This window comes from Saimiri boliviensis, chromosome 5 (assembly GCF_048565385.1).
Source record: "Saimiri boliviensis isolate mSaiBol1 chromosome 5, mSaiBol1.pri, whole genome shotgun sequence".
Lineage (NCBI taxonomy): Eukaryota > Metazoa > Chordata > Mammalia > Primates > Cebidae > Saimiri > Saimiri boliviensis.
Window position 1 is genome coordinate 22,316,882 of NC_133453.1, and position 16,011 is coordinate 22,332,892.

Sequence of the window (16,011 nt, forward strand, 5' to 3'; positions counted from 1 at the left end):
ACTTTTGCCCACCCTCTGAGCACCTCTCCTGCTAGTCTGTCCCTTGACTTCTTCACAATGGACTCACAATGGCCCCTTTGCTGTTCCTCCAGCAGGCAGAGAGCTTTCTCAGCTCACGCTTTCTGCCTTCATATGGCCTCTGCCTGGAAAGCCCTTACCTGCGCTCTACATGGCTCCTAAGGTGCAGGATCCAGCATGGGTATCAACTCAGAGAGGCCTTCCCTGACCAGTGTCATTGTCTGAGGAGCCCCACTCCCCACAAATCCCCCTACACCCAGCAACCTGCACATAACATTGTCTGAAATGACCTTGTTTGTATATTTACTTGTTTATTGCCTACGCCTCCCCCCAGCGAGAATGTAATCTCCAAGAGGACAAGTGCTGGGTCTCACTTACTCATATCTGCGGCCCCAGTGCCTCGTATTGCCGTTCCTACCTACTCCACCGCCCCCAGAGTGCCGCAAAGAGAGTGCAAAATAAATATTTGTTAAATGAATTATGAGGGGAATGGGGGGGGGGTGTCTGGGGCCTCTACGGAATCACTTCAGCTCAATTATGTCTATTTCTTCTTCTTTTTTTAAATCCTCCTCTGCCCACCAGCCTCCATTCATTCCACCACCCCATCTCCAGGGAAAGGGTGAAATGATGGACAGACTGAGGGGCTGCCTGGCTGACGCTTGTTTTAGGGTATGGGGCAACCCCCAGCCCAACTGAGCTCTCTGGACTTGGGGGAGGGAGGGGAAGGCCAATTAGTCCCAGAGCCCACAGAAGTGACTGGTGGGGTTCAGACAGGCCTGGACTGTCCGGCGATCACAGACCTCAGAGCTGGGACGTGCCTATAAGATCATATGGTCCAATCTCCTCTCCCAAGAGCCAAGGGGATGCTGCCTGGCCAAGACCGTAAGCCTCAGAGTGCCAGGCTCCAGGAGGGGATCTCGAGCAGGGCCCAGGGGACCCCGGGCCGCTCACTTGCAGACGCTGACCCACTCGGTGATGCGGCACTCTTCGCAGACCACGAAGCAGCACCAGTGGAAACGGCAGTGGCAGCGCTCGCTGCGCGTCTGGCGCAGGATGTTGTGGCCGCGGCCGCAGCACATGCTGCCGCAGCCATCCGAGCCCGCGCTGCTTTTGTTGCACAGGCGGCCCACGGTGCCCGCCGAGTCCAGGCGCGGCTCGCGCTCGCAGAAGTCGGGCGACTTCTCGAAGTAGACCAGGTCGGCGGGGCTGGCCCGGCGGCGCGGCCCGGGAGCGCCCGGGGCGGGCGAGGGTGCCCCCGCTGGGCCCGGCTCCAGCTGGCCGCCGTTGCGGTTGTGCGGCCGGATGAGCGTGGCGCGGTGAAAGCGGCTGCGCAGCAGCGCCCCCACGGTGCGGAACTCGGGCGTCACCTGCCAGCACGTCTTGAGCTGGCAGCTGCCTGACGTGCCGTGGCACTTGCACTTCCGCCGCATGTTCTCCATCACCGCCTGCGGAGGGAGGTACCGTGAGGGGTGACATCGGCAGCCAACCCCACTGCCCTCCTCCCAGCGCTGAGCCTGGCCTGCTTCTGAAACCCACTCCCATTGTACAGAGGCAAACGCTGAGGCCCGGAGCGAGGGTCCCACAACCAGGCAGTCAGGAGAACTCCGGTACCTGCTCCTCTGCCTCTGCCTCTCCCACCCACCTCCCACCGGGCCAGGCCTGGGGGAATTCCCACCTTCCGGCTCCCCTCCTCTCCTTCCCGCCTTTCCAGCAGCTGCAGGGGGCCCTTGGGGCTGGAGGCTCTTGCTTCCTGAAGGGGGATCCCAAATCAGCAGGGAAATTCCCTCTCCCGCCACCCCTGGGGTAGGGGCCAGGAGCAGGAGGGTGCTGGCCCCGGTATATCTCGCTCCAGGCTCTGTGTGTGTGTGTGTGTGTGTGTGTGTGTGTGTGTGTGTGTGTGTGTTGTGTTGGGGGGTTCAGTGAGGTTGAGAAGGCCTTGGTCCCCCTCTCAGTCCTTCCCCCTCCCACTCCCCTGCCTCTTTGTAGAGAACCAAAGGAGGAGGACAAGTGCTGGGGAGACTGCCCCGGATTATGCTGCCTGGGGCTCATTCTGACTATGCTGAGACCCGTAGTGCCTCCTAGGAAGTCAGCACCACAGGGACCAAAGCTCTACCTGAATACAGAACGGAAAAGAGAGCCAGCCTCTCCAGCTCAGTAAGAGTGGAGAGAGGCTCCCAGGCCTCCAAGGGAGGTGGTTATGGGAACACAACCTGGCTGCCCTCCACCCAGCTCACAGCCTGCTCTAGAGTCTCCTCCCTAAGAACTCTTTGACGTTATTTTCACCAGAAACCCTGTGAGAATTTGGCCATATCCCCTCCTTTCCTTTAGTACACTCCAAAAACACACCCGCAGACAGTGACAGCAATGAACCAGGGCCCTTAAACTTGGGGCCGTAAGAGAGGGCGCCTTCCCCTCGAGGTCTGAAAGGGCTCCACAGTGGGCATGCGCAGCCTGTGCTGTCAGCACCACGTGGGAACCAGCCCGGTGCCTCCCCAGGCCAGCAGCTCCAGAACATCTGCTTCCCACGGGCAGCAGCCATTAATTAACCAGTTTAACGAGGAGGGGGAGGAGGCACCATTGGTATGGGCTGGGATGGTGGTGAAGCTTGGGAAAAGAGCTGTACAGGGCAGGCTGGGTGGGAGCTGGACATGACCCCAGGCTAAGTGTGCCTCAGTTTACCCCACCTCTAAGTCAAAATGGGAATTGCTGAATCAGCTTGGAGTCTTTGTGCAGGAAGAAACGACTCATCGTAGGCTAAGAGACCAAGAGAGGACGGTTGCAGTGGCTCATGCCTGTAATTCCAGCACTTTGGGAGGCCAAGGCGGGCAGATCACGAGGTCAAAAGATCGAGATCATTCTGGCTAACAGGGTGAAACCTCGTCTCTACTAAAAATACAAAAATTAGCTGGGTATGGTAGCACCTGTAGTCCCAGCTACTCAGGAGGCTGAGGCAGGAGAATCGCTAGAACCTGGGAGGTGAAGGTTGCAGTGACCTGAGATCACACCACTGCATTCCAGCCTGGTGACAGAACAAGACTCTGTCTCAAAAAAAAAAAAAAAAAAAAAAGAAGCCAAATGAAAAGACAAGTGAGATGGTAAAGTGCCAGCCAGAATGAGAGGAAGCCAGGGAAAAGGCCTCAGCAGGCTGGGCAGAGTCAAGAGAAGGGATGGCCGGCGCGGTGGCTCAAGCCTGTAATCCCAGTACTTTGGGAGGCCGAGGCAGGTGGATCACGAGGTCGAGAGTTCGAGACCATCCTGGTCAATGTGGTGAAACCCCGTCTCTACTAAAAATACAAAAAAAAATTAGCTGGGCATGGTGGCGCGTGCCTGTAGTCCCAGCTACTCAGGAGGCTGAGGCAGGAGAATTGCCTGAACCCAGGAGGCGGAGGTTGCGGTGAGCCGAGATCGCGCCATTGCACTCCAGCCTGGGTAACAAGAGCGACACTCTGTCTCAAAAAAAAAAAAAAAAAAAAAAAAAAAAGAGAAGGGATGATGGAGACAGAATGTTCAGGAAAGGATGGTGCTGAGCTACCATGACAGCCAACAAAGTATCTGAGTGTGGACTCAACGCTGTAGAACAGGCATCCCCAAACTTTTTACACGGGGGCCGGTTCACTGTCCCTCCACATACTGTGCTCTTCTCACTGACCACCAACGAAAGAGGTGCCTCTTCCTGAAGTGCGGCAGGGGGCCGGATAAACGGCCTCAGGAGGCTGCATGGGCCGTAGTTTGGGGATGCCTGCTGTAGAATAAAAGAGCACAGGCTCAGAGGTCAGCTGCCTGGGGTTGAGTCCTGCCTGGGCCACCTTCTCACTAGTTGCATCATCTTGGACAAACTTCTTGGTCAATCTGTGCCTCGGTTTCCATATCTCAACATAAGGTTAATAACAGTGCCCACTTCATAAGTAGTTGTAAGGATTAAGCAGGCTAATATGGGCCAGGTGCAGTGGCTCACACCTGTAATCCCAGCACTTTGGGAGGCCAAGGTGGGTAGATCGTGATGTCAGGAGTTTAAGACCAGCCTGGCCAAGATGGTGAAACCCCATCTCTACTAAAAATTCAAAAATTAGCCAGGCACGGTGGCAGGTGCCTGTAATTCCAGCTACTTGGGAGGCTGAGGCAGGAGAATCACTTGAACCTGGTTGGCAGAGGTAGCAGTGAGCCAAGAGTGCACCGCTGCACTCCAGCCTGGGTGATAGAGTGAGACTCCATCTCAAAAAAAAAAACAAAAAACAAAAAAAATAGGCTAATATGTAGGAAAATTCTCAAGACAGTAAATGAAGGCTAGTCTCACTTTCTTTCCTTCTTCTGTTTTTTTTTTTTAATGTATGTGTGTATGCATTTAGTTTATTTTTAATGAATGAGCTTTGAGGTAGTAGGATTTGAGGGCAGAAGACCAAGGAGGAAGGCACCATAACACAGTTCCACAGTGGCCCCTAGGAACTTCACTTACACCCCTTACTTTGCAGGAATCTCTCATTCTAGACTGCACAGAAAGGCTGGGAGAGGAGATCACCGGATCATGGAACATTAGCATTGTAGAGGGGAACCTTAGAGACGATCTAGTTCAACTAGATAGTGGGGGAGTCAGATGGCAGCGCCAGGCCTAGACTCCTGCAGTCCTGACTGCGGGCCCTGTCCTTTCTCCTGGGTGATCACCCGAGGAAATAGGAGAGGCAGGTTGCTCAGCAGGTGGTGTGCTGATCCGGGGCAGCAGGGCTCCTTTCAGCCCTGTATCCACAGGCCTAGTCCAGTGCCTGGTGCACAGTACATACTCAATGCATGTTTGCTGAATGAGTTAGACAGGGTCAATGAGAAGATTGCCAAGGTGGCACGTGCCTGGGCAAGGGGTAGGCCCTAGGCAAAGGGATTTGAAGCGAACCCAGGGGGCGGGGCTCTCACCTGCCTCCCGACTCGGTTGTTGTGAAGCCTCATTCTCGCATGGATGTCTCTGTGAGGCTCCCGGGAGTCCAGAAAGTCCTTAGAGAAGCGTTCCCCGAAGCCCATGTCAGGGCTGCAGCCGCCCCACTCCCAGGAGTCCTGCAGGCCTGGGCTGGCTGTGGGCAGGGCTGGGTGTTCCGGGACCCCATGGCTCAGGCCCTTACCACGCTGCAGTGCGTCCAGTTGCAGGCGGTGCAGCTTCCTACGGAAGGCCTCCTCGTCCCCTCGCCGGGATGCATCGCAGCCGCAAGCCTTCAGTTTGCCTAGGGCACACGCATTGGACACCGCGTGCACCACACCAGCTGCTGCGATGGCATAGGCAAAAGCACTCTCTCGGAAACCTGTGATTAAAGACCCAGAACACATGGACTCTGGAGGGGCCTCGATACCCCATTCTCCAGCCTACCCTTCTCATTATTCCCAGAAGAGACTGAGGCCAAGTATGCAGGACAGTCTGGCACAAGGGCACAGAGTCAAAGAAGGGCAGAAATCACACCAGAAGCCAGTTGTTCTGCACACGGGACCTGGTGGGATGGAGGGGCAGTTTCCCAATAGCCCTCTGCCTTTTTACTCCCTCCTCCTGTTCCTTAACATCACTTTTAGCAAACTCAGAGTTTGTATGTCTACATCTCTTCTATAGGGCAGAAAGTATCTGGCAAACATTCTTTTTACAGTAAAGGATTTAATCTATTACCTCTCACAGTGGTATCCGCAATTTTAAAATAAGCCCACAGAATGAGGGCAACATTTAATCTAAAGAATACATTGGCCGGGCAAGGTGGCTCACGCCTGTAATCCCAGCACTTTGGGAGGCCGAGGCGGGTGGATCACGAGGTCAGGAGATCCAGATCATCCTGGCCAATATGGTGAAACTCCGTATCTACTAAAATACAAAAAAAATTAGTTGGATGTGGTGGTGTGTGCCTGTAGTCCCAGCTACTTGGGAGGCTGAGGCAGGGGAATCGCTTGAACCCAGGAAGCAGAGGTTGCAGTGAGCTGAGATTGCACCACTGCACTCCAGCCTGACAACAGAGCCAGACTCCTTCTTAAAAAAAAAAAAAAAAAAGAATACAGTGCCAGTGATGCTGCTAATGACAATGTGGTAGGAATGTAAACTAGTACAGAAGTAGAACTACCATTTGATCCAGCAATCCCACTACTGGGTATCTAACCCAGAGGAAAAGAAGTTATTATATGAAAAAGATCCTTGCACACACATGTTCATAGCAGCACAATTTGTAATTACAAAAATATGGTACCAGCCCAAATGTCCATCAATCAACGAGTGGATAAAGAAATTGTGGTGTATACATGCCATGGAATACTCCTCAGCCATAAAAAGGAACAAAATAATGGCATTCATAGCAACCTGGATGGAATTTGAAACTATTATTCTAAGTAACTCAGGAATGGAAAACCAAACATCATGTACTCTCACTTATAAGTCGGGGCTAAGCTATGAAGATGCAAAGGCATAAGAATGATATATTGGGCTGGGCACGGCAGCTCACGCTTGTAATCCCAGCACTTTAGGAGGCCGAGGCGGGCAGATCACAAGGTCAGGAGTTCGAGACCAGCCTGTCCAATATGGCGAAACCTTGTTTCTACTAAAAAATACAAATATTAGCCAGGCATGGTGGCACACACCTGTAGTCCCAGCTACTCAGGAGGCTGAGGCAGGAGAATCACTTGAACCTGAAAGGCAGAGGTTGCAGTGAGCTGAGATCATGCCACTGCACTCCAGCCTGGGCCACAGAGTGAGACTCCGTCTCAAAAAAAAGAATGACACGTTGGACTTCTTTGGGTACTCTGGGAAAGGGTGGGTGTGAAGAGAGGGATAAAAGACTACACATTGGGTACAGTGTACACTGCTCATGTGAAGGGTGCACCAAAATCTCAGAAATCACCACTAAAGAACTTATTCAACCAAACACCACCTGTTCCCCAAAACCTATTGAAATAAATAAATGATATTTCATAAAATAAACTGTACACAATTTTGGGGGAAAAAAAAGAATAAATTGCCAATGATGGAATTCCAGGCCTCAGGAGATGTCATTGGGCAGTAGAGTAAGTAAGAGGGATAGTCAGCTCCTAATGCTCCCTGCCCAAGGCAGCCTGCTGGGTATATGCCCATCTTAGGCCCAGTATAGGACCCTCCCTAATGGCCATACCCCAGAGGTAGAGAAATGGGTCAGCAGAGCTTCCCCTTCCTTGTCCACAGGACATCCCTGAAAGCCACTCAGAAATGGGCACTACCCAGCCACCTTGCCTGTTGGAGAGACACTAGAGGGGAGTCCAGGCTCTTGCACATAGTAGTGTTGAACATTGAGAGAGAAAGGTAAGCTAAGGCAGACACCAGATGGCTCAGGAGGCACAGACTCTTGCTGACCAAGCCACTCTTAGGGCCTGCGGCTGGGCCGACCTGGCCACTAGCTTGTCCACACTGCCTTCTGTCTTGGTGCTCCAGCCTGAGCCATCCTCTGGGAAGACCTAGACCTGTGGCAGGGGGTGTTCCCAGAGACCCTACTTGCAAAGGAGGGTCCCACTCTCAGACCTGCAGGCTACCTCTTACTTATTCTGCATCTGAGAAAGGACCAGCTAGGAACAAGTTCTGGTACAAATCGCCGACACACCAGAGAGAGGGCAGGCAGCAAGAGAAGCCAGAGGCCCTAAGCCAATCCCACCTTAATCCTTACCCCCTGCATCACAGAGCCTTGTTCTCCCCTTCCTGCCAAAACAAAAACAAAAACAAAAACAAAAACAAAGCCATGCTGTTTAGTAGTTAAGAGCTGATTCCTGGCTGGGCACAGTGGCTCACGCCTGTAATCCCAGCACTTTGGGAGGCGAAGGTGGGCAGATCACCTGAGGTCAGGAATTTGAGACCAGCCTGGCCAATATGGTGAAACCCCATCTCTACTAAAAATACAAAAATTAGCCAGGGGTGGTGGTGCATGCTTGTAATTTCAGCTACTCAGGAGGCTGAGGCAGGAGAATCGCTTGAACCCAGGAGGTAGAGGTTGCAGTGAGCCTCACACCATTGCACTTTGGCCTGGGCGACAGAGCAAGACTCCATCTCAAAAAAAACCACAACTGATTCCTGAAACCGGTTTGCTTCAAATCTTGGCTCTTCCACTTACTAGCTACTAATAGTGACCTTGGCCGAGTGACATAACCTCCCTGTGCCTCAGTTTCCTCATCTGTAAAATAAGGCTATTATCTGCCTCATTGCTGTCCCAAGAATTAAATGAATTGATAAACTTAAAGTGCTTAGAATAGTGCCTTACTAATTACGTATTACTCAAATATTAGCCATTATCGAGACGTTCTTTCTGCTATCTGACCTCAGTCACTCCTGCTGCATTTTTGGGGTCATTGTTTTTTGTTTTGGGACAAAGCCCAGCAGCTCATGACCCATTTAGAATAAGTCACTTGGGCCACCAGACGCCCATGAAGCAGACTGTCCCTCTCTCTTTCCAGCTCATGGCATCTCAGTATATTTTTCCATAAGGAGCTCAGCTATGAGCAGAGAAGAGGGGATGGGGTTTGGGCTGGAGCCTTCCATGGAGATGCTGAGAATTAGCAGAAGCTGCAGAGGAGTAGAAACTGCCCTGGGGCAGTGGAACCTAAGGGGAAGGAGGATGGAACCAAGCTCCTGGGAAGCACACCCTGCATTTATCCCTTGCCTTTTATCTGTGGAACTCTGAGGACTTCTCTTATTGCTGGGGAGTCATCAGCCACCTCCTAGGACACATGGCAATACTCAGACCTCCAGAGGCAGCCAGGCCTCAGAAATCACCTCCACACAGACACTGCCACCACTACCAAACACAAACACACACACACATTATGCAAAAGGAGAAAACCGGTCACAGGGGTATGGAGCTGTATCCAGACCCAGCTCTCCCAGCTTCCAGAAAGCTGGCATCTTTTCACTGAGGGATGTGTGACTCCAAGGGAGTCCTGCTGCGAGAAAGAAAGCCAGATAGCTCATTTTCTAGTTCCCATCGTCTTGTCTGTGCATAGCACCAGGAAAGAGGATGAGGCTGGTCCAGGGAGGTGTGCAGGGCCAATCACCATCTTCTAGGCCCTGTCACATTTCAGGGTAAGCCTGGGGAGAGCTGGAGAAACATAGCCCACAGCTGCAGAGAACACCCCTACCCCACACAGCTAAAGACACCTCTCTACGTCACCCTGTGGCCTCTAACTGTGTCATCGCCACGTGTAGAGGTGACAAGACAGGGCCTGTGTGGCCACCCTCAGCTGCAAGTATCCAGGCCTCATAGAAGTCCAGCCCACTGGGTCTGCCCCCAGCTCCTGCTCAGGGCCCCAGTTTCGGTCCTGGCCCCAACTGTCTGGGGCAGACGCAGGCACTGTGCCATCTGGCCAGCTGGAGGGGGAACGGGGTGGGGCCATGGCCAGCTGGGCTGCCCGGAGCAGGGAGGCAGGGGGCTCGTTAAGACACACAATTAGCCGCCCTGCCTTTGATCTGGGACAGGGACTGCCAGCATCTAAGTGGAGTCAGCTGCTGCTACAGGCTGCAGGAGCCAAAGGCTGGGAAGGGGCTGGGGGAGGAGGTTTGGAGAGCAAGGGAGGGTACAGGAGAGAGGATTCAGGAGCCAATGGGAACTAGAAGGGGTTAGAGAAGCTTGAGCCCTACCCATTCAAGTCAAAGAGGGAGGGAAGGGGAGAGGTCTGGTCTCCATTCTCTCCATGCAAATAATCTGTGCATTGCTCATGTGCCTGGGGAGAGAGAGAGAGACTGGTGTGCATGTGGGAACACTTAGGCGTGACACTGAATGGAGCCACACATATGCAAAAACAGGAGTAGGTGTTTGGCATGTGCGTGTGTGTGTGCATGCGCACATACACATGTCAGTTTCATTTCTTGGCATGCTCCCCCATTACACCAGCTCACCTCTCTGGGTACACAGCGGGACTTTGTGTTGGCCTTGTAATCTGCGAGATGGTATAGAAGGGGATTGGGTGCAAGCTTTAAAGTCAGCTGGCCGGCATTTGACTTCTATCTCCACAGCTCACTTTCAAGCTGTGTAACTAATGGCAAGTTACCCAACTTCTCTTAGTTTCATTTACAAAATGAGAATAAGAATAGGACCTACCACATGGGGACTGTTGGAAGATCCTAAAACATGGATAAAATCCTGTAGATCCTAATGATACCCAATTAATTAGCCGACATATACTAACACACAGCAGGTGCTTAGTATATGTTGGCTAATTAATTGGGTATCATTAGAATAACAGAACCTTAGGTGATCCTGGGATATGAGTACCCATGAGTACTCCATGCCTTGGTTTCCCCATCTGAGCACCACTCCCATCCCTGGATGCCTTAGGCATAAAACCAAGAGGATGAATGTAAAATGTAGGTGGGAGAAAATTAGGCCAGGGCCATGGAGAGCAGAGCCTGGAAGCCCACACTGCTGGCTTCCCCTGGCTGGGAGCCTGGCTGTGGGCCTCACGCTCCCTCTTTCCATCCATTCCAAATGGGTCTGGGCCTTAGGAAAGACAGTACCTAAACTCACGTGGGAGCTCCCAGGAACTGCTGTGTGAATCTACTACACTTCCCTCCATCAAGCCTCTCCCTGACCTCTCCTCCCCTCTCATTCCAGTGCTGAGCCCAGCTCCCTGCAGCCCCTCCTCAAATTTCCCTCATGTACTCAGTGAGAGAAGAAGGCAGTCTCTGTTCCTCACACTGAGGCACGCCCCTCTAACAGATGTTCTGCCCAGCACCCAGCCCAGGCACCAGCCATCTAGGTTCTTAGTACAAAAAGCTGGGGCTACCACTGCCACTGGCTCTAAGGTCACTGCTGCTCCTGGACTAGGTGAAGCAGCCAGCATGGGCTTGGGGGCCTCTCACAGGTTTTTCTGACCCTCTCTATTCCCATGGGAAGCCCCTGTCCCTGTCCCCCGTGGCCTAGGCTCCAGCACCCATTCACCCCCTCTCTTTGGCTGGGTAAAACCTTGTTGCATGCCTCACCTTCTCAGGCTTGTCCACTACAGATGCTCAAGCCCTCTTGCCCTGCCCTCTGTCAAAACCCCATCCCTCCAGCTTAGCTCATATCAGGGATGGTGTCAGGACAATTAGATGACGATAGGCATCAAAGAAGGCCCAAGGGAGCCAGGACCCCCACCCAAGCAGTGTCTGAAGTTTAAACATGACAGAATCCACATTTAAGAGGACCCTCACCAACTGATAACCTGGGTCAGAAAAGAGGTCAGCACTCAGATATTCCACTTGGAGGAAACAGAGGTCACCTGAGCCCACACAATGGACAATCCATGACTTGAAAAGAAGGGAGATGCCTGGTGGAAGTAGACCAGGAGCTGGCTGACACAGTGAGTGGCTTCATAGGATTCCAATTTAGCTAGTCCTCCAGAAGATGGGCCAGGATGGACTGAGAAATGGCTGCCCCCCAGAAGGCTGAACCTGCAGGTGGAGTCGGGGGTGCAGCGGTGGCCAATGGAGAGAGGAGTGGCAGATTTCTTTTCAGAAGCCCAGAGTCCCTTCTGAGAAGCCAGAGGTGGAAGCGAGGTGTGAGGTGTGGCACTGAGGGGCATCGATGTGGAGCGGAAGCCACAGAGATAGGCCAGTGTCCTGAGGCCCAGGGAAAATGCCCAGCCTTGCCTCTGCGGCTGGAGCCTGGCAGCCACTGTCCCACTCCCTCCGCATGCTGGGCGCCTCCCTGCCCTGGCTAGCCCCGGCAAGTCGTCCCTCTCCATCCCTAACCTCCCCCTACCACCCGTCCCCCCAGCTCACCTCGTGCTTATTAAACTGCAGGTGAACCCAGGAGCGCCTGGCACCCAGCCAGCCCCGGGCTGTTCTGCCGCTCTGAACTCTCCCCCAGGCTTCAAAGACCCCAAGATCCTTCAGCAGACCGCGCGGGCCTGACCCAGAGAGCCACTCAGGGGACCTGGGTTCACTCGGTCTAGAGGGAACAGGAGGACAGCAGGGACCCCGGGGCCTAGGAGATGGATGCAGAGCTTGTCTTGCCTAACCTGAAGCGGCAGGAGTGAGAACCTCAGCGCCTACTCCAGTCCCCAGCGGGCAGAAACCAAAGCCAGAGTCCTCCCGGGGGCCCCGAGGGCCCTGGAGGGAACCGCAGCTGCTAGGAGCGCGGACGACCTAGAAACCCGAGGGTAGGAGCGGACGCGCGGCAGCGGAGAGCGCCGGCCCAGCCAGGCCAGGGTGTGAATGGTGCCGAGGCCTGTCACTTCGTGTCGGCGCGCGGGCGGCGGGGCAGGGAAGGGCGTGCGGTCCGAGCTGGGCAGGCCCGGGGGGTCCTGGGCAGCAGCTCCTGGACGGCTGACTGGAGGGGCTCGGGCTGCGGCGGGGCGGCAGCGGGCGGGAGGCGGGGGGGGAGCCCGGGGCAGGGCGGGGGGCGCCCTCTGAGAGCGGCGCGGCTGGGGCCGGGAGCCGTCTGCCGCGGCCCGCGGGGATTAGTTCGCGGCTGCATGCCGCCACACGCGTCGGGCTGGGCTCGGCCGGGTAGAAACAGCGCCCGGGGCGCGCGGGGGAGAGAGGAGGGAGCGCGCGGGGGCGGGGCGGGGCGGAGGGCCTGGGGCTGGGCTGGTGGAGGCTGGGGTGGCCCCTGACATGGGGGCCCAAGGGATGCAACCAGGAGTCCTGGTGTGAAAGGGAAAGGCCGCGGCTGAGTTTTCCGAATTTGGGGTACAGCCTGACTCCCCCAGAAGCCTCAAGACCCAAGGCTACAAGGTGTTTGGTACCCCTCTCCCTCCACATCCACTAAAAATTGGACAAGACCTAAGGAGCTAGGGCTACAGGTGCCCAGAATGTCCCACCCAGGCCACTGAGAGGAGGAGATAGATACCCAGCTAGGCCCATCCCAGAGGCAGGGCCCGTCTTTCCCAAAAGATTTGAGAGACCAGGCCAGGAGGCGGTTGTGAGCGGAAGTGAGTGACAAAACCTCCTGCCATCTCCAGCCCAAGCCAATCTAGGGATTGTCCGGATGGGTCATCCAGAAGTCCAGGAGGGAGGACAGGGAATGGGCGAGGGGAAGCGGGGTTGACAGGACTTCCGGGCCTGCCGGCAGGAGCCGCAACACAGGGACACACACACACCCAGCACCTCTGATTCAGAGAGGGTTTTCCAGAGGCCGCAGGAATGACACACGGGCCGGTGGTGTCTCCCACCGAGAGGAGCTTTGCAGAAGTGCAGACTCTTTACCTGTCCAGACTGCCCCCACCTGCACCATTGGGCGAAGTCATCAACCCCTCCTCATGCTGACTCTGGGTTCTTCCTCACCGACTCCCTATCCTAAATGCGGTTTGCTAAGTAGAGGGTAAGTAGAGGCAAGCGACAGGTACAGATATTTCCTGGGCTTGAGATATGCAGTGTCGGTGATAGGGCAGGATGACCCAGGAGTCCAGTTCTCAGGCATGGAACCTGCCAACCTCAGCCCACACAGCCCAGTCTGGAGCCACACTGCCCCATTTCTCTGCCCTCATGGCCTTTCTGAGACCAGAAAGATGAAGGCGAGCAGCATGGCCAGCAGATGGGCACGTGGGGGTGGGGGGATGCCAGCTTGAGGCAGTGGGTTAGAAATGGCTGGGAATGAATTCTGAGGTGGAGATGCTGGATGGGGCAGATAGGGGCAGGGGCGAGGGGCAGCTACCTCTGCTGAAGATGGGACTGTCATAGGGGATCTTGTTTCGAGTCTCCAGGCTTGAGCAGTTCCAGCGCTGGTCCCGGAATTGGTGTTGGCATTCGTGGATGGCGATCTGGATCCCCTGTATGGCTGAGGCAGCCACGTCAGGGTGACGCACACACACCTCCATCTGCCTCCGGCTCAGGCCTGGCAACGTTAGGCACACCGTGTTGGCATTGAGCACGGGCTCCGGGGGGAGGCGGAGGTCCAGAATGTCATTGGGTGCTGACCTGCAGACATGTGGGGTGGAGTGGGTAAGTGTTTCGGGGGGACCAGGTGAACCCCATCTAACAACACACACACTGTCCCAAAGGCCACAGTCACTCCCTATTCCAACCTCTGCTTCTGCATGGTGGCCCACGTTCCTCTTTCCTTGACCCCCTCACAATCATCCAGCCCAACGCAACTCACCCAGCTAGCTGCACACCCACACAGGTAAACATGCAAACACACACACCATCCCCATGCCTGTAGACACAGTATTTCCTATGTGCATCCCCAGCATAAGCACATACACACAGAGTCCCCCAGGAGCCCACTCCCACAGGTATGTTTCAGACAGTCACATTCACACAGACACACTTCCACACACATTGCGGTGGACACACAAATCCAACCCCAGCACACTTGCACACATGCACACTTCATCATAGTACACAAACACACACAATCAGACACTCACATTTACACATGTGTTCAGCTTAGCATACACTGACCCATGAGCTCTCGCATGCACACATGGGCACACAGACAAAACTATTGTTTTTGTCTACTTACCAACACAGTTTGCTGGGATCCTGGGCTCGATTGAACACACATACACATACACACTCTCTCTCTCTCTTTCTCTCTCTCTCTCTCTCTCTCTCTCTCTCTCTCTCATAGCTCTTGCAGCTGCAGTCTCTCACTGACCCCACCTAGGCTACCCTCTTCCAGCCTCCCAACTCTTGCCCCTAGCTGGGGCTGATCTGTAGGAAGGAGTGAGGCAGCTTGTGCTTACTCCTGGGGTTGGGGTGCCTTCCCCCAACAGGGCAGGAACTCCAGACTGGCACTTGCTCCCCCATACACACCTCCCCTCCTAGTTGCCATCCTGCTCCTGGGCACTGCCCTGTTTCTCCCTGGACGGCCCATATACTGTCACCATCCAACCCCCTCTTATAGGGAGCTCACTGTCTTTGGTTGGGCACCAGCACTTTCCTATGACCCTGTCCCTCCCTCCTTGCAGGGTCCTCTACCCCAGATAGAGGAGCAGAGGCCCCTGCAGGGCCCCCAGTCCTAACTCTCTAGGAGGGCGGAGCATGAGGCGAGGGCTCACCTGGGCATGGCAGCAGCCAGCAGCAGTAGGAAGAACAGGAGCACCCAGAGCGCTGGCCGCGGCTGGGGCTGGGGACGGAGCCGCAGCCAGGGGCGAGGGTGGGCGCTGCCCATGGCGCGCAGGCCCTGAAGGGCTGGGAGTGGAGGGCTCACAGTCCAGTGGGACTGGAGAGCCAGGGGCACCGGCGCATGATCGCCGGGGGGTCGGGGCGGCTGCGACACACAGCTCCGACTTGGGTCAGGGCTCCGGGAGCAGACGGCGCCCGCCTCCCCGCTCCATGGGGCAGCACCCCCGGGCACCGCCCTCGGGGGGGGCGGGGGGTGAAGAGCAGGCGAACCGGGCACCTCCTGGCACAGGGGTCCGGGGAATTTCCCGAGGCCCCCCTGCGACAACTCCCGGTGCCTCTCGAGGGTAAGGGGGGCCCGGAGGTGCAGCGGGCTGGGGACGCGAGGCTGGGGTGCCAGGGAGCCCTCCAGCGCAGCACTAGGAGCCTGCGCTTGCGAGGCGGGCTGGCGGGGGTGGCGCTGTCTGTGCTGGGCCCCACTGCCTGGAGAGTGAGTGACTGTCCCGGCTCTGGGAGCTCTGCCGCCTTCCCTTTCCTCCCCCCTCGCCCCCCCATTTAGTGTCTCAGGGCTCTACCCCATGTGACGTCACGCGGCGGGGCGTGGAGGCGTGTACGCGTCCCGAGGCCACTGCGTCCGCTGGGGACCCGGGGTGGGAGCGGCCCTGCTGAGGGCAGGAGGGTAAAGGTGTTGGGGCCTGGGCGCGCGTGCACGGGAAGATGCCCGGGCGTGGAGCGCGCAGGGTTGTGTATGTGGGAGGAGGGCGAGGGGGAGGTGTTACCGCGAGGTGTGTGTGCCTGGCTGAGACGTAGCTGCTGGGGAGCGCCCCCATTCCACCCCAACACACACACCTGCAGGGGCTGGAGCGGAGGGGCTGGCCTCTCTCTTTCGCCTCCCCCACCAGAGGAGGGACTTCCCCCGGGCCTGCCTGCTGTTAGGCAGGTGTGGGCTCCTGCAAAGGGGTTTGTCAGCCTTTGGCTTTTTC

The 16,011-nt window shown here is 55.8% G+C and overlaps 1 protein-coding gene across 1 annotated transcript; it reads right to left on the reverse strand.

Annotated features, from left to right (window-relative positions):
• Window positions 1-288: 288 nt before the first annotated feature.
• Window positions 289-15,589, reverse strand: WNT10A (Wnt family member 10A). The gene is made up of 4 exons (XM_039469919.2): window positions 14,965-15,589; window positions 13,617-13,879; window positions 4,921-5,300; window positions 289-1,463 (listed from the first exon to the last, which is right to left on the reverse strand). The coding sequence occupies exons 1-4, from the start codon at window positions 15,075-15,077 to the stop codon at window positions 966-968; spliced, it is 1,254 nt and encodes a 417-aa protein (XP_039325853.1). The 5' UTR covers window positions 15,078-15,589; the 3' UTR covers window positions 289-965.
• Between the last annotated feature and the right edge of the window lie 422 nt (window positions 15,590-16,011).